At 39.0% G+C, this 17,604-nt stretch overlaps 2 protein-coding genes across 2 annotated transcripts in view; one reads left to right on the top strand and one right to left on the bottom strand.

Annotated features, from left to right (window-relative positions):
* LOC126267011 (breast cancer type 2 susceptibility protein homolog) overlaps positions 1-4,252 on the top strand; it is a 222,346-nt gene extending 218,094 nt beyond the window's left edge. Inside the window, exon 16 of the mRNA XM_049971781.1 lies at positions 2,974-4,252. Within this exon, the coding sequence (XP_049827738.1) occupies positions 2,974-3,327 (354 nt within the window). The 3' untranslated portion in view covers positions 3,328-4,252. The remainder of the gene's footprint in view (positions 1-2,973) is intronic.
* Positions 4,253-9,300: 5,048 nt separating this feature from the next.
* Positions 9,301-17,604, bottom strand: part of LOC126267654 (odorant receptor 83a-like) — a 177,450-nt gene continuing 169,146 nt past the window's right edge. Inside the window, exon 9 of the mRNA XM_049972954.1 lies at positions 9,301-9,369. Within this exon, the coding sequence (XP_049828911.1) occupies positions 9,310-9,369 (60 nt within the window). The 3' untranslated portion in view covers positions 9,301-9,309. The remainder of the gene's footprint in view (positions 9,370-17,604) is intronic.

Genomic DNA, 17,604 nt, shown 5'->3' with positions numbered 1-17,604 from the left:
TGGTAGATCATTTGCACTTTTTTCACTCTAAGGCACATTTTAAAACATACACTGGCCATCCTTAAAGCAACTATTGTACTACTTGTAACATTATTTGGCACATTCAGATCAAAAAGCATGCACTCAACTTTTAGCTTAATATCTCTGAAGTGTTCCATTTTCATAGACCTTCACACACATTATACGTGTAAGATGCCATCCCATCATGTGTCTTTGGTTTACCCTGCGGCTTCACTGAATTTTGTGTCTTCGTCTGCATGGAGCATTAGTGTTCTAATGTGTAAAAATAATCACTCAGTGCACAGGGAGGTGTGCCACAGATAAGAACATATACAACAACTGGAGTTGCCTCCACTATTGAATAAACAGTTATCTTTACTTATTTCATTATTTGTTGTCCACATGGAATTTTCCAGTGTTATATTAAGTATAAATATTTTCAATATCAGAATACTTCTAAAATTTACCTATTTCTCTCAATTGGTATTTACTTTCATTAGTGTGATGCGGAAACTAAACATTTCTGTTAATGTAAAAGAAACCTGCTAACTCAAATCATCATGTCATCATGTCATTAGTCATTAGCTCAATTATTTCTCTAGCAAATATTGTTATATATGTACCAAGAAAAGTAAAGGACAGGAAATAATAACTAGGAAAACAATTGAAAATGATATTTCAATACTATGACAGTTTGTCACATATGGCTATCATCAGCTGTGGTTAGGTCATAAGACAGATGTTGTAGTCATTTCCAGCCATTTAAGAAACATTGTAATTTCCCATTGAAACGCAGTGCGACTATGCCAAAAATTTTTTAAAGTATTTTCCGAATAATAAGTATTTGAGCAGTCACCAGCATCTCCAGTACAACCGAAATTTCATTCTTTCCAAAATGACCCTTTACTGTTAGTGGCACAAGCTCTGTTGTTCACCAAAGGCATGCCCATTTTTAATCGTATGATATCCTAAGGTCTGTATATATTAAAAAATTAGTTCAAATTATCGTCACACTTGTTTATTAGTATTTAAGGGGATTGAGGAATGGAGTGTTTCATTGATCTGTCACTTGTAGTTTTGAACATGGGCTTTACAGTTATAGAGATATATTCACTGCTGAATGTACATTGCTGGAAAATGATTTTGCTGAGTGGGAAATTGTAGAATGTTGTACGAAAATAATTGAAATTCAGACAGCCGGTATTAAGATTTACTCAACAGATTAACTAAAGTAGACAACACAGTAAACATCTGTGACATCCAAGTAGTTGGGACAGAGACAATAAGTTAATCATACTGGGGACAGTTAGAAAATGTCAGCATTCACCATTGTCTACTTTCCTGTTGGCCCAAAGTTTGGATGGATATGTGCTGTATCTGAAATGGAAAGGAGTAGGCTGCATGAAGAACTCAATAAACTGGCTGCTCATTTAATTGTGGTGCTAGTTTTCCAGCCTTTGAAGCATTACAAGGCCTTACTCACATGCTCAGGAGTTTTGAATTGTGTCTGCAGAGAAGAGAGGAGTGGTTCTTCAGGCTTTCTCTGACAGATCTGTTCAATATATTGCTCTCAGTTCGTCACTCGATGTGTTTTGTAAATTGCACAACATTTCTTCAAGACAACTGTGTCATGTTCAGGTGGTGGCTGCTGTTTACTGAAGGCAATTAGCAATTGTAATAAGTTGTTCTTGCCATCAGTCTCCAGCTGATCATGTTGAACAGTTGCTTCAAAGAAACTAGAGGAATAGGTATGACTCACAAGAAATGTGTGTGTGCGTGTGGGGGGGGGGGGGGGGGGCGGGGTCATTTAGAATCTGACTTTCTGATTTTAAAATATCTTTGTGCTTTTAATATAAATGGACTGTAGTCTTCAATTAAAAGATCGGAACAGATTAATTCATAATGTTTCTGATTGATGCTGCACAAAGAAAATGTCATACTGCAAATTGAAATGTTATCACAAACCATATCCCTTTACGAAGCAGTAAAATGCCATTAATCTGAAATTTTAATCATATATTTGTATCGCAATTGGTCATACATAACATGTGTTTTGTGTTTTCTGGTAGTACCTTCATAATGCCCTAATGTTTTATACACCAGCTGTGTTATTTATGAAATAATTTCATTACGTAAGCCACCTGTAATATCTCTATTTTCGTGTTTCAGTGTGTCTAAATAGCACAGTGTTAGAAAATGTAAACGTGGAGGTAATAATTCAAACCAATTTTTATCCTCCTTATAACACTTTCTTGGTAAATAACATGGAAATAAGGAAAATTATTCTAAAAGTTTTTGCCTTCAGGTAATTGAAATGTTTCCTAAGTTACAGCTGTAACAAGCCAAACTACTACTCACTTTTGGATGCCAGTGTAAACACATTTTTCCATTCATACTTACTAGTCATTTAATCGCAGACATAAGGGACAAAGTTTAATTAGCCGTTCAGGAGACAACTGGCAGAAAGTTGAAATGTGACGTGCTATTACAACTTTGAAATTGTGTTGTTCTACTCACTCATCTACTAGAAGTTTGAGAGTAGTTTCATCAAGCTGAAGAAGTACTTGTAACAACTGCTTCATTGTCAATAAAAGGACACTTCAGTGAAGCTTGAATATTCTCTACATTATTGTTCATTTTACTTAATTTCCAGTAAGCTGTCTGCTTAATGGATTAAACTTTAATTACTTTACATGGATTACATTGTAATCAGTTCTATTTGGTGTTGAAAAGAAGCTTCTCTATAGTATACTGTCTTTGACCAAAAAATGCGTAATATATTATTTACACATACTTAATACTTATTTTTAAAAATCTCTCATGGTAACAAAATATTTCATTTAAAAATGGTAATGTGCAAAGCAGAGGAAGACTCATTAAGATGTCTTGTGACACTTTTTGTGTTATTTTACTTTTATTTTGTAGCAGTGTTGGTGTTAAATCATTTAATTGACAGTGCACCATCTCTTTCAGGATATTGACAATTTTTCATATACTTGTGAAGGAATTGTTTTGTCATTCCTAAATGAGAATTTTGTGACTCCAGTGAGAAATGCATCTCTTAATGTGAGACAAACAAAACCTTCAACAGCAGAATTATCACAGCTAAGTAAACCAGCTGTTACACCAGAATTGAGTGAAAAAGTTCAGCGTAGGCTGTTCAAGCTGGAACAGTATGGCGAACCTCCCAGTCTCTCACCATTGGCTCTGACCCCACGAAGTCGTGTGCTCAAAAAGAATTTCCATGTGCCTCTGAAGACTGATCAGACAGCAGAGTTATCTTGTGATGATAGTCCTCCAATGAGCCTTGACTCCGATGGTACTTAAGTAGTCTTTGATTAAAAGAATTATGTGATAGTGTGGCTTTTTTTTTTGTATAAGGCAGTGTTCAGTGCCATTGCAAAAGTTCATTTATTTTTCAGGGACCTCATATTGAAAAGAACGTAATTTTTGTTATAGTAGAAGATAATATACTGTTTTAAAGAAACAAAATGTAATCTTTTATCACAGTCATTTAACAAGCAGGTAAATTCTTTTTCATGCTGCTGAAATAGTGCTACCATAAAATTATGTATATTTCTATATTTCTTGGTATCCAAGAAGATTAGTATGGCAGATTGATATATTATTGTTTTATGTATAGTGTAAGAAGTTTATTTTAATAGCATCGTTGATGCACAGAAAAGTACAAAAATGAATGCACCATTATTTGAGAATCACATAGAACTGAAGATGACTTCTTTATGAGGGACCATGTTGGACAAAGCTCTTGAAGCAGCTATACATTTTTTCTGTTCCCTTATCATATAAAAGTCTGTAGCTTTTTAAAGTTCATGGTGTGTTAACATCTGTACGAACTGCTGAAGTTTCAAACCAACTCTACTTAACTGTTCAAGTAAACAAACACAGTTTTGTATGAAGGATTTGTTAGACACTGCTTACGGAAACACAAAGTTCCTGATATCATTATTTTTTTCTGTAGTTGTGGATGGTGCTTCTAATTAAGTTTTATTGCCCTTTATTATAATTAGGAATGTAAAAAATCTTTGTTGTAGCTGTGAAACACTAATCCAGAGATACTATCGTACTGTATTGAATAACATTTGTGTGATTTTTGAAACCAGAAAACTTTTAAGTAAAGTTGAAACTGATAGGTTTATTGTAACTTTTAATTATCTGTGATATCTTTGATAGTAGTGTTTTGTCTGTGTATGTGCAGCTGCACTGATTGTGATTTTAATGTATGGTTAATATGAATAAATGTATTTTATTTTTCTAAATTATGTTTGTGTAGACCTGGATTTTTTTCCTTTCTGAATGGTCAACAAATTGTAATGCTTTTTTGAGGATGAAAACTTCTCAGTTGTAAGAACAATGACCAAAACTGAAGTCAGAGGTTCATGCTGAGAAGGGGATACACAGAACCTGACCAGAAGACTGGTGTTGTATATAAATTAGCTAAGAAAAATGGATTGCAAGTAGAAGAGCAAATGTTTCTATTTTTAGAGTGAATTTTTATTTTGGGGAATGAATATTTATTTATTTGTTCATAGACCGTTAGTACAATAGTATCAAAAATGTCAGATCATTGCAGAAATAATATTTGGATAAAAAACATTATCAAAATAGGACAGGATAAGCTGAAGATAGGGCAGGAATCTGAAGCGATAATTGAAAATTTGTGTCAGGGTATCCTGTTTCACTTAAGCAGTCACCTTACCATTAGGCTGTTGAAGTACATCTCCTGACCAGATCCAAACTCTTTAAGCATTTATCAAATGAAGTTCATGTAAATTCATGTCAAGAACAAATAACATCTTGCTCTAATATTCACTTCCAGAAGTGTACTTTACACTGGATAGCAGTATGTTGTGATTGATGAATATCCCTGCTTCAGGCATAAGCATATCTAGTTTGCATGGAATTAACACAGTGAGAGCAATTTCTATGTGCTGTTGCCACCTAAGTTTATGTGATACCTGAATCCTCATAATGTTATAAAGGACATTTCATTTAGAGTATGTCCATTTATCTCTAGATCTGGTGCCAGTAAGAATGTATACACCATTCATATATTCAGACTGAATGTTTCGCTCTGTAGCAGAGTGAAAGATTGAAACTGTTTTCTAGAATGGACTTGAACCCAGAATCATGTGATCTGCAGCCAAGTACTGTACTGACTGGTTTATCCAAGTCCAATTCATGATCTCCCTGAGAGCTTCACTTCTGCCAGTACCTCTCTCTCACCTTCCAAACTTCATTGAAGTTCTCCTGCATATATTGTGGGCACTAACACTCTTGGCGAAAGGATATTGGACAGAAATGGCCTAGCCACACCCAGGGTGATTGTTTCTAGAATGTATCTTTCACTTTGAAGTAGAGTGCATACTGCTTTTAAACTTCCTGATGCAGATTAGGTTGCCGCTGAGCCATTTCCCCACAATATCCTTATTTCCTGGAGTGCTAGTTCCACAATGTATGCAGGAGAAATTACATGAAATTTGGAAGGTAGGAAAAGAGATACTGGCAGAAGTGAAGGTGTGAGGATGGGTCATGAATCGTGCTTGGATGCCCGGGGAGTAAGAGCACTTCCTGCAAAAGCCAAGGTTCTGGGTTTGAGTTCTGGTCTTGCACACTGTTTTAATCTGCCAGGAAGTTTCTAAATGTTATGTTTTTTCCTTGAATTGCTTAATATGAGTTTTGTAAGATTAAAAGTAAAACTTTCTACTATTCGGCTGAATGTGTGGTATGGTGCTCTTTACCAGTGTACTTGAGTCATCAAAAACAAAGTATTTGGTAAATCATTTATATAGGTCAAGCACAGCAGTGGCCAAATGCCGATTTTTTCAGGTTACCATATTTAATGTTTCTCAAATGTAAATATTATTTAATTCTCATGATATCATTTGTTAGTATGATCTTTTTTTCTTATTGGTTGTATATGACTCCACGCATGACATGAGTATGCTATAATACCTTAGTTTCACTAATAAGATTTTCTTTAAAGATACTGTTAAAGACAGCAAAAGGTGTTTGGACTCGGGAATTGCAGAAGATGTAGTAGAAAATAGTAAATTATTTTGAGAAACTTAAGGATATGAGTTACTGCAAATACTGTGGAGTCTCGACTAGCACACTATTCAAAATAGCAGAATATCAGAATGGTGGCTGTCAGAGGGTTGTTTGAAGAACGAAACGTTCTTTCGAAATTCAGCTAGGACTTCTTTAGGAAAAAGAACTTTCTAAAAGTTATAAATGTTGAAAACATCAATATCTAAGCTTTGGTAAAATAAAATGTCATTCTTTAAGACTCAATGTCTTTCTGACAGAATAAGCTATATCACTGTATTAACTAAGAAATGTCAATGGATACTGTGGATGGCAAAAGAGATTTTACCAATTTGTTAAATCCAATGACATTCTATGGAAAGACATTCTATGGAAAGAACTGTCAGAAAGGGTGAGGTAAAAGTTTTATGTTACAAATTACATGTTCCCCAGGGGAACCAAATTGTGCACTAGGTTCACACAAACAAGAATGAATTCAGTCAAGTGGAAAATGGGTAATAGGCATTAAACAACAAAAGTTTGTTTGATTTTCCCCAGTTCTTACAGTCTAAGATTTTCTGTATGGATAGTAAGTGTTTTAAGAAATTAAAGAAAACTATTTTTGCTAGGAGAAACTCTACAGATCCATAATAATTATCAGGACCTAGTGCTTGTCTATTTCCCCATACCACTGAAAACACTGCTTTTCTCATCCGTGGATGAAACCAGTCTTTCACATTACTGTCAAGTATTCATATTAGCATCAAGAATTATCTACACTCATGCTCATAAATTAAGGACAATTGCAGAATGTGGTGCCACACAACACGGCACTACACAAAACTGGCACTAATAGCATAGTCACTTAGGGAACACACACGACACAGATCTGTAAATCCATGGTATTGGTGATAATTGAGAAAACCGTCCCGAAACACATGAGCTACAAAACACCACTGTTTCCTGCCATGCACGCCAACATCAATACGGGACATGATCACCATGCCCAAGTACACAGGCTGCACAACGGGCTGCCATATTCTGGATCAGGTGGTTGAGCAGCTGCTGTGGTATAGCCTTCCATTCTTGCAGCAGTGCCTGCCGGAGCACCTGAAGTGTCGTAGGGGTTTGAAGACGTGCAGTGACACGGCGACCGAGAGCATCCCAGATGTGCTTGATAGGGTTTAGGTCTGGAGAACAGTCAGGCTACTCCATTCACCTGATATCACCTGGTATCTTCTGTTTCAAGGTGCTTCTCCATGATGGCAGCTATGTGGGGCAATGCATTATCGTCCGTCAGGAGGAAGGTGGGACCCACTGCACCCCTGAAAATGAGGACATACTGGTGCAAAATGACATCCCAATACACCTGACCTGTTACAGTTCCTCCGTCAAAGACATGCAGGGATGTACATGCACCAATCATAATCCCACCCCACACCATCAAACCACGACCTCCATACAGGTCCCTTTCAAGGACATTAAGGGGTTAGCATCTGGTTCCTGGTTAGTGTCAGATGAAAACCCAGTGGGAATCACTGTTCAGACTATACCTGGACTCGTCCATGAACATAACCTGGGACCACTGTTTCAATGCCCATGTACTGTTTTCATGACACCAGGCTTTATGGGCTCTTCTGTGACCTGGGGTCAATGGAATGCACCTTGCAGGTCTCTGGGCGAATAAACCATGTCTGTTCAGTCATCTGTAGACTGTGTCTGGAGACAACCGTTCCAGTGCCTGCAGTAAGGTCCCGAGCAAGGCTACCTGCAGTACTCTATAGCCGTCTGCAGGCACTGATGGTGAGATATCGGTCTTCTTGTGGTTTTGTACACTATGGCCGTCCTGTACTGTAGTGCCTGTACACCTTTCCTGTCTACTGGAATTGTTGCCATAATCTTGAGATCACACTTTGTGGTACACGGAGGGCCCGTGCTATGACCTGCTGTGTTTGACCAGCCTCCAGTCGCCCTAGTATTCTACCCCTCATAATGTCATCAATGTGTGTTCATTGAGCCATTTTCAACACACAGTCACCATTAGCTACACCGTACTCTGACATACACCAATACACCTCTATCGAGCGAGGTGGCGCAGTGGTTAGCACACTGGACTCGCATTCGGGAGGACGACGGTTCAATCCCGTCTCCGGCCATCCTGATTTAGTTTTTCCGTGATTTCCCTCAATCGTTTCAGGCAAATGTCAGGATGGTTCCTTTGAAAGGGCACGGCCGATTTCCTTACCAATCCTTCCCTAACCCGAGCTTGCGCTCCGTCTCTAATGACCTCGTTGTCGACGGGACGTTAAACACTAACCACCACCACCACCACCAATACACCTCTGCACATGTGGACTGCTGCCAGCACCACTGTGCGATGACCGCAAGTCAAATGCACCACATGGTCATACCCTGAGGTGATTTAAACCCTCAAACCACCCACCAGAGTGTTGTTTCACCATGTATCAGCATTATCCTTAATTTATGAGCATGAGTGTAGAACAAAATTTCCTTTCTCCTGTACACTCTTTTACTAAGGAAAATGTAATTAAGTTTCAGTGAATTTCCATAAGATAGTACAATTTGTTACTTGTCAGTTTTAGTGTTCAGCTGGGTTAAGATAAAATGTATTTATTTCAATGAGTAAAAAATTTTAAAGAATAATAATCACACTCAAACTTACAGGTGTTAGCTATGTACCAACATTCAATACAGTGTAAGCTGTATAGCTCTCAGTGACTGAAATTCGTTACATCATAAAAGACACAATACTGAAACATGATTTTTTTCCTTCTATTTTGTCAACTTTTTACACCTATAGGTTCCCTAATTAACTGTAAGGGGGAATACTACCAAATATGACATTCATGAAACAGGAGCAGGTATTTTACTTTGTATGTATAGAGATACATAAGAGATTAGTTGACTGCTTTTGAGAAGTGATTTCTAACTGCATTCCAGAAGACGCACAATATTTTCCCTCATGTAGATATTAGTTTTGTTTTAAAACAAATATAGATTAATAAATAACTTTAATTTTGGTGTGAATATTAGCCTTTGCAAGTCCACCACAAGTGCAAGTGTAGGGACTGGTATCACAGCCGGTAGTGGTAGTGGACTGTCTGCATGAAACAAACGTAAAACCTAGAAGCCTGAGCTAAAAGATTCTGCATTAAGTTTGCATGGTTTGTTCCTCTTTAATGTAACGGCAGTGCCATTTGAGGAATATCTGCAGAACCCAATCTTAGTCGAGTCCAGTTCTCAGTTGGAGTTGTTCATCTGAAGCAGAACAGCAAGGAAGCTGTATGACCCATTTAGAAGCTGAAAACAAAAAGAAAAACATGTTGTAATTCTTTTTATATTTCACCTGATAAATCTTAAAGTATCACTCTCCAAACCCATAAGTTAGAGACTCAATTTCCAGTCAGCTGTACAATATTTTGTCATTTAATGTGCCTTATGCCTGTGTTAATTCTTTGTGTATTTGCAAAAGTCAAATTTTGCTGTGATTTGGACTTCAAAATAAACTATTAGTCTCCATTTCATTAGCTGGATGGGTCTTTCACAGGTTGCAGGAAGACAAGGACACAGGACTCTGTCGTATAGCACCATACTTAGATAAGCAGTGTGGTGACCCAACAATCTTTCAGTTGGTAGTGGATTTATTTGGCATGAGTAATGGCCGAAAAGTATTTAATTGCGCTATAACATTGTCACTACACAAACAAAAGTTATCTCGCTCAAAAACAGTCAGTTATAATCAAGTGAGGCCTATATAATGAAATGAAAGGAAAAACAGTGTTTTTGCCGTTTCCCCAGACACCTCCAAACCTTCCACCTTCCCGGATGGGAACAACTGAACCACATCCTTCGTCAGGGCTCTGATTACTTATCATCGTGCCCTGAAATGAGGGACATCATACCCAAGATCCTTCCCATCTCTCCTAAAGTGGCGTTCTGTTGCCCACCCAACCTCCACAACATCCTAGTTCATTCCTATGCCACTCACAGTCCCAGCACCCTGCCACAGGGATGATATCCCTGTGGAAGACTCAGTTGAAAGACCTGCCCAAGCCACTCATGCAGCACTTCCTGTCCTATCACAGGCTTATCGTACCATATCAAAGGTTGGGCCACCTTGGAAAGCAGCCATGTCATATACCAGATCTGCTGCAATTATTTTACAGCATTGTATATTTGTATGACCATCAACTAGCTGCCCACCAGGATGAATGGCCACTGCCAAACTGCAGCCAAGAACGAAGTAGACCACCCTGTGGCACAAGATGCAACTGAACGCTTGATTCCAGTGGCTACTTCACTGTTCAAGCCATCTGGGCCCTCCCCTCCACCACAATCTTTTCTAAACTACACAGAAGGGATAATCCTTACAACACATTCACTGCTCCTGAATCTACATTAACCTACTTTACCCTCCACACCATAGTTTTTACCACCACTGTCCTATCATCTCCTCCATATTCTTGTCTCCCACCTCTTTGTGTGCAGCCCTTTACCAAAACACACACACACACACACACACACACACACACACACCTTCTACAGCTCCTCTCCTTTTTCGCTTCCCCCCCACCACCACCACTTCCGTGCCCTCAGCCTCCTGTCACCACACCCATTGGTAGTCTAGTCCCTGCCTACTCTGCCAGAGAGTGCTCTTCTCTCCTCCCAACTGTAGCTTGCTATCCCTTTCCCTTCCCCACTCCTTCCAGATAGCTGCGCTTCCATACTACATAACAGATGCATTCCAGTTCAAGCTGCCAGAGGTGGCAGTTAGATGTGCTTGTGTGAATGAATGTGTGTGTGTGTGTGTGTGTGTGTGTGTGTGTGTGTGTGTGTGTGTGTGTTTCCTTTACTGAAGCAGGCTTTGGCAAAAAACTATGCATGTCCTTTCATTATGCCTGTCTACAACTCAAAGTGTCATCTTTATGGTGAGTAGCAATCTATCTTTTCCTTTTATTGGTTATGTTCCAACCTGTAGTTTCCATTGTATGAATTTAAATATTACTTTTTGCGTGTGTTAATTTATGTTGCAGGGTTTTGGAGTGACAAGTGTAGACCAGTGGTTCCCAGACTTTCTTAGCTAAGCTAACTACCCCTGAGTACAATTGGACATTAGATAGTACCCCCGCCCATGTCATCGCCATCTTTAGCACCTAACTAAACTGTAGAATGAAAGACTTTTCTTGGAACAATTTCTGTTTTAAAATGGTGAAAGATGGATGATATTTAGCATGTGTGTGTTAGAACAAATTATGAAGGAATTCATGGCGCATCGCAAGTGCTACTCACAGCTCCATCTCAGAAAAGAAAGCAAACTACACACAGTGAGCATACACACTTGTTACAAAACATGCTTCCCCTGCATTACCCCTCTCGATTGCGGCACTTGCTTGACCTGCACACTCCAACCCCATTTAAAAATCAAACAAGTTCAGATATGTTCACTATATTTACTGTCCGTAACTCACTGCATTGCTGCACGGCTTATTTCTGAACTGGCAGAAATTGGACGACTTCAGGCTATTAATGCTTCATGTCTAACCCCTCTAATAATAATAATAATAATAATAAAACTGTGTACAGCACTATAGTAACACTTTCATAGTTACTGCTGTGCCATACTGTCAATTAATTAATTTATCTGTTTCAAAGCGAGTAATGAAGCAATTTCTGGACTACTGGAGGTACTATCTTCAACTTCCATAGGATATTTTCATGAGATATTTAGCATTTGTTACATATATGTCTCACTTTTATTATCAGCGATGTATGGGACAAAGCACAAAATATGTGTGTAGTAGGTGGGCTATGTGAGGAACCTTTAGCCTCCACTGCATTAATGCTACTAACTGAGGAAAAATAGTTGTTGATAACTTACATAATTAATATTTGGCTGTTACTGACTTCATGACTAAAACAGAATCAAATCATTTAGCTTTATCCCCTCAAAAAATTTCATTTGACCCCTCAGGTGGTAATTATCCCCAGGCAGGGAACCTTTGGTCTAGGCCGACTGATCGCCCTTTTCCATCTCAGGAGGCAGCGTGCTGCCATTCCCGTCAGCCACTTCAGCAATGTTTACAACGTGATGTATTTTGCCATGTTCTATTCTGTGTAATATATGGGGCGGCATTTCGCTCATTTTGGTTTATGTTGCTCCCATAGCTGTTGTTTTCATAATTATTTATGCATGTGTCCTCATTCCCGTTTGTATACCCTTCTTGTCTGTTATTTCGTGACTGCGCCAGTTATTCCAACCATTACGGTTATTTCTTGATGGTGAGGCATGGTACTCTGAATTGTAATTTCTATTGTTTATCTCCTGGAAACCATTATTTTGACGATTTTCGAATCCTCCATTACCGTTATATCCGTGCGCCAGTGTGTGTGGATGTCAAGGGCACTGCACGTTGCTGCACTGATTTCTGCTCTCAGTTTACCACATGAAAGCCTCAGTTCTTGCTATTCACCCTGTAAGTTGGTAAGAATTTTTTTCTTTTGTGCTTCTGGGTGTCACTCTTTGAACGTATCTTGCCACCTGCGAACTTTGTTCCATGTTTCCTACACATGAAAAGCCAAACTCAGTGTCCACTGATAATTGGTTAGCAGAACATCCAATTATCTGGCAAACAACACACTTGTTTGTAATGGCTGATTATGAACTGTACGCATCATTCCTCCACTGTTGACATGTAGGTACATACACTATATGATCAATAGTATCTGGACACCCAGCTGAAAATCACTTACAAGTTTGTGGTGCCCTCCATTGGTGATGCTGGAATTCAATTTGGTGTTGGCCCACCCTTAGCCTTGATGACAGCTTCCACTCTCACAGGCATACATTCAATCAGACGCTGGAAGGTTTCTTGGGGAATGGGAACTGATTCGTCACAGAGTGTGGCACTGAGGAGAGGTATCAATGTCAGTCGGTGAGGCCTGGCATGAAGTTAGCATTCCAAAACATCCCAAAGGTGTTCTGTGAGATTCAGGTTGGGACTCTGTGCAGGCCAGTCCATTACAGGGATGTTATTGTCATGTAACCACTCCACCACAAGCTGTCCATTATGAACAGGTGCTCGATCATGTTGAAAGAAGCAATCAGCATCTCAAATTGCTCTTCAACAGTGGGAAGCAAGAAGGTGCTTAAAATATCAATGTAGGCCTGTGCTGTGATAGTACCACGCAAAACAACAAGGGTGCAAGCCCCCTCCATGAAAAACACGACCACACCATAACACCACCGACTCCGAATTTTACTCTTGGCACTATACCCGCTGGCAGACACGTTCACCAGGCATTCACCATACTCACACCCTGCCATCGGATCACCACATTGTGTACTGTGATTTGTCACTTTGCACAATGTTTTTCCACTGTTCAATCATCCAATTTTTACACTCATTACACAAAGCGAGGCGTCGTTTGGCATTTACCAGTGTGATGTGTGGCTTATGAGCAGGCACTCGACCATGAAATCCAAGTTTTCTAACCTCCTGCCTTAGTGTCATAGTACTTGCAGTGGATCCTGATGCAGTTTGGAATTTTTGGGTGATGTTCTGGATAAATGTCTGCTTATTACACATTACGACCCTCTTCAATTGTCGGCGGTCTCTGTCAGTCAACAGATGATGTCTGCCTGTATGCTTTTGAGTTGTACGTGTCCCTTCACAGGGGACCTAGGGCTCTTTAGAAGTGTGGAAATCTCGAGTACAGACATATGACACAAGTGACATCCAATCACCTGACCACATTCGACGTCTGTTAGTTCCACAGAGCGCCCCATTCTGGTCTCTCATGATGTCTAATGACTATTCAAAGTGTATTAGTTCCACGGAGTGCCCCATTCTGGTCTCTCACAATGTCTAATGACTACTGAGGTCGATGATATGGAGCACCTGGCAGTAGGTGGCAGCACAATGCGTAATATGAAAACATATTTTTTTTTTTATTTTTTTTTTTTGGGGGGGGGGGGGGCGTCCATATACTTTTGATCACATAGTGTAAGGACTAGAACTACTCATCCAGTTGTCCCTGCTGATCTGCCACCTGAGTGCATGAACTTCCATCATTCTCTCCCTCTTTCGAAACACATATACATAACAAATCAGGTATGAAATAACCCATATTCAAAACACAACCTGTAACGATCCATGGCAACTAATATAAATATAAAATCACAGTAACACTTGAACAAGAATAAAATATTAAATCTGTTGAATAGCTCTAGATATAACATAACAAAAACAAAATATTACCACTTGTCACATGACCACAGTGCCTAACGCGCACTATGCATATCTTGCTTATTTTCTGGTAGCTTCATGACTGTCTTAGTCCCAGATTATAGTGGAGCATGTCGGGCAGCTGCCGCACTGCAGCTTCGTGTGTGGGTACACTGGGGCAGTGAGTGGCGCTGCAGCCGGGAGGCTTGCTTCAATCACTGCGTGAATGGCAAACACACAAGCTGGCCGATGTGCTATCTTTCTCAACCAGTTTTAAAGAAACCACTTGGTAAAAAATTTGAATCTCATGCATCTCATAGCTTTACTTATCAGCTTCATGATGAACTGCCTATCATTTCGTTAATGGTCACAATATTTCAAAATTAAGCAACATATAGCAAGAATTTCGGAAAGTTTGCTTAGAAAACTAGAACTTAGAAGGATATCGCTATCTGTCACCAGTCTCAAGAATTTTCATCGTTTTGTAAAGCACTTCGCCTCAAACTCATGTGACAGCGTGAAAGCTAGAATGAAATATTTGTAACTTTACTCATATCTCATAAAAGGTTTCAGATATTGATACAATATTTTGGCAAATGACAGTACACAAAGAGGAGAATATTTTGCCGTATGATTAATAGGCAAAACTTCCACATCTAACAGATATTCAAGCTACTACAGTGTTTTCCAACAAAATAACATCATTTGTAAAGAGCATAGATTGCTGACGAAACAAGAATTGTTACTGGTTCCTAGAAACCAGAAGTAGTTTTTGAGACATGGCTCTGACATTCACAATAGGATTCACAACCGTCGTAAGTATTGCGCAGTCAACTACCAAAATGATGTGGGATTGCCTCGAGCCACACCACATGTGCATGTGTTTTTGTAAATACTGTAAATGATTTATATAACATACTTAACTTTCCACCTGCAGTCGTTGATGTTGGCAGAAATCACATTCATCTAGAATTCCTAGAAAATTCTGGTACAATGTTTTATAGCCATAAAATTTTTCTTTCAATCGTACTATAAGCAGTTGCAGATCCTCAAGGAACATTGATTTAGGGGGATATAGAAAGGAAGGAGAAGGTGGCATATTTTATTCTTCCTGTATATTTTGCTTTATGTAACATGGGAAGCATAATATACCGCCAGACTCCCCACAACACAACTCAATACGAGGTCTGTTCAAACAATTCTGGAATTTTTGTACACAAAATTTTTCTGTGTTTGCTTTACTTATTGTGCGTGGTCTCCCTCGAAATACTCTCCCTCACAATAGATACACTACTCCCAACGCTGTTTCGACTTCCAGAAGCACTATTGGTATGCCTCTTGCTGGATCGCACGAAGCGCCATCTGCGAATTTTCTTTTATCTCATCTATCATTGCAAATCTACATCCTTTCGACTCATTGTGAAGACTGAACATTGGTCTCAACATCATAACTGTAGACCCACATCTCATCACCAGTTATGATACTCTTAAGGAACATCTCATTCTCATTTTCACAGTCAAAAAGCTCTTCACAGATTTTGAGGCGAAGGCCTTTCTAGTCTTGGCTGATAAGTCATGGGATGAACTTGATGGCAACACGATCCATTCCAAGATGATGTGTCAGGGTTTCATGACATGATCCAACTGAAATGTTACATTCTTCTGCAATGTCTCGGACAATCAGATTTCTATTTACATGCACAATTTCATTGACGTTCCTGACAAGAGCTTCGTTGATGGAGAGCGAAGGGCAGACTGAACAAGTGTTATCTTTAACTTCTGTCCAGCTATTTTTAAACTACGAACCATCTGTAACACAAAGTACGACTTAAACACTCATCACCGTAGGCTTCCTGTGTCATTTGGTGTATCTCTGTAAAGGTTTTCTCGAGTTTCACGCAAAATTTAATGGAGACATGTTGCTGCTGTAACTCTGCTATCTCAAAATTCACAAAAAGTGGAACACAATGTTCTACTCAATACAGCACTGAACAATAACTAACAGAGATACAACAAGAACTTCCGGCAGTTACAGATTAAACACTGCTGTGTGCAAGAATGTCAATCGTATTTCGCTCCAGCACACCAGTGGTGTGAAATTACAAATGTTCCGGAATTTTTTGAACAGACCTCGTACATCAGTTGATTTGCATTTCATAGTCATTGGAGATTGGACATATCCATTACTGAGGCATTTTATCAAATATTATTGTCAATGTGTTTACGCTTTTCCAGACCTTTGCTTTTGGAGTAATAGGTGCGAAGTGGAGCATATTTTGGAAGTCAATTGAAGTTTCACCACATTTTGCTGATGATATTGCAAAATGTACATGTTCTTCACAGCAGTACCATTGACCCACAAGGACCCCCTGAGTGTTGATGGACAACATACAGTAGACACAAGCATTCTATGCAAGGCACTTCTCAGACAGGATGAAACCCTAACAGATCTTCAAATGAAGCTGTCCAAATGAGATAGCTTTGAAAACTTTGTTTTTCAGCTATGCTACTTCAGGTTTATTAGTGCCTCTCATTTTAAGACAATGAGAGAAATAAGAGATTAATGAAGTGCATTGTGTACTTACAATCTGCAATTCTGCCACCACACTATCACATAATTTGTCCAAAATGAATCAGTTGTGATGATAGTTGTTTCAATGGTCTCATAAAGGATGCCAAGTAAAAACAGCTGCTATCAGAGCTTCCGGTGATATATTTTACTTGGAAATCACACTTTAATGTTCACTGATGAAGTCTTCTCTGTGACTTAGTAAGAATCCTGGTACTTAGTCAAGAACTGCTTCATCTTTCCCTTGTGAGGATTAGTGCCTAACGCCCTCTAAGCCACTCAATATTGAGGTGGCATTCCTATTTGCTGTCCCAACTGTTCTTGTTGTTCCAAGGCTTTACTGTTAGCTTGCTTCATTTTCTGCCACACCTCACATATCCTCTTTGGAAACATTTTGACTGGTTCACAGTAAGGTCCTAGTTTAGGAATCATGATGTCCAGGGGGACAGTATTTTCCTATTATACACCACCATAAGCAGTGATAGATCAATGCTAGTACATACTTCAGAATTATGTACAGAATCTATGTGTTGAAGGTGCATATCCCAATCATTGTGCTGACTATTAACGTAATAACTTAACATTTTAGGAATGGTCCTGTACACTCTCTCTGTTCTGTGATTAGTCTTTGAATGGAATGAGATTGTATGTAATTTCTCAATATGAAGCACATGATGTAACTCCTCCTTCATGTCTGATATAAAATTTGTATCTTGATCCATAATTAAGGTATCAGGCACA

This window comes from Schistocerca gregaria, chromosome 4 (assembly GCF_023897955.1).
Source record: "Schistocerca gregaria isolate iqSchGreg1 chromosome 4, iqSchGreg1.2, whole genome shotgun sequence".
NCBI classification, from domain to species: Eukaryota; Metazoa; Arthropoda; class Insecta; order Orthoptera; family Acrididae; genus Schistocerca; species Schistocerca gregaria.
Note: the sequence above shows the minus strand (reverse complement) of the source record. Positions and strands in the feature narration are given on the sequence as shown.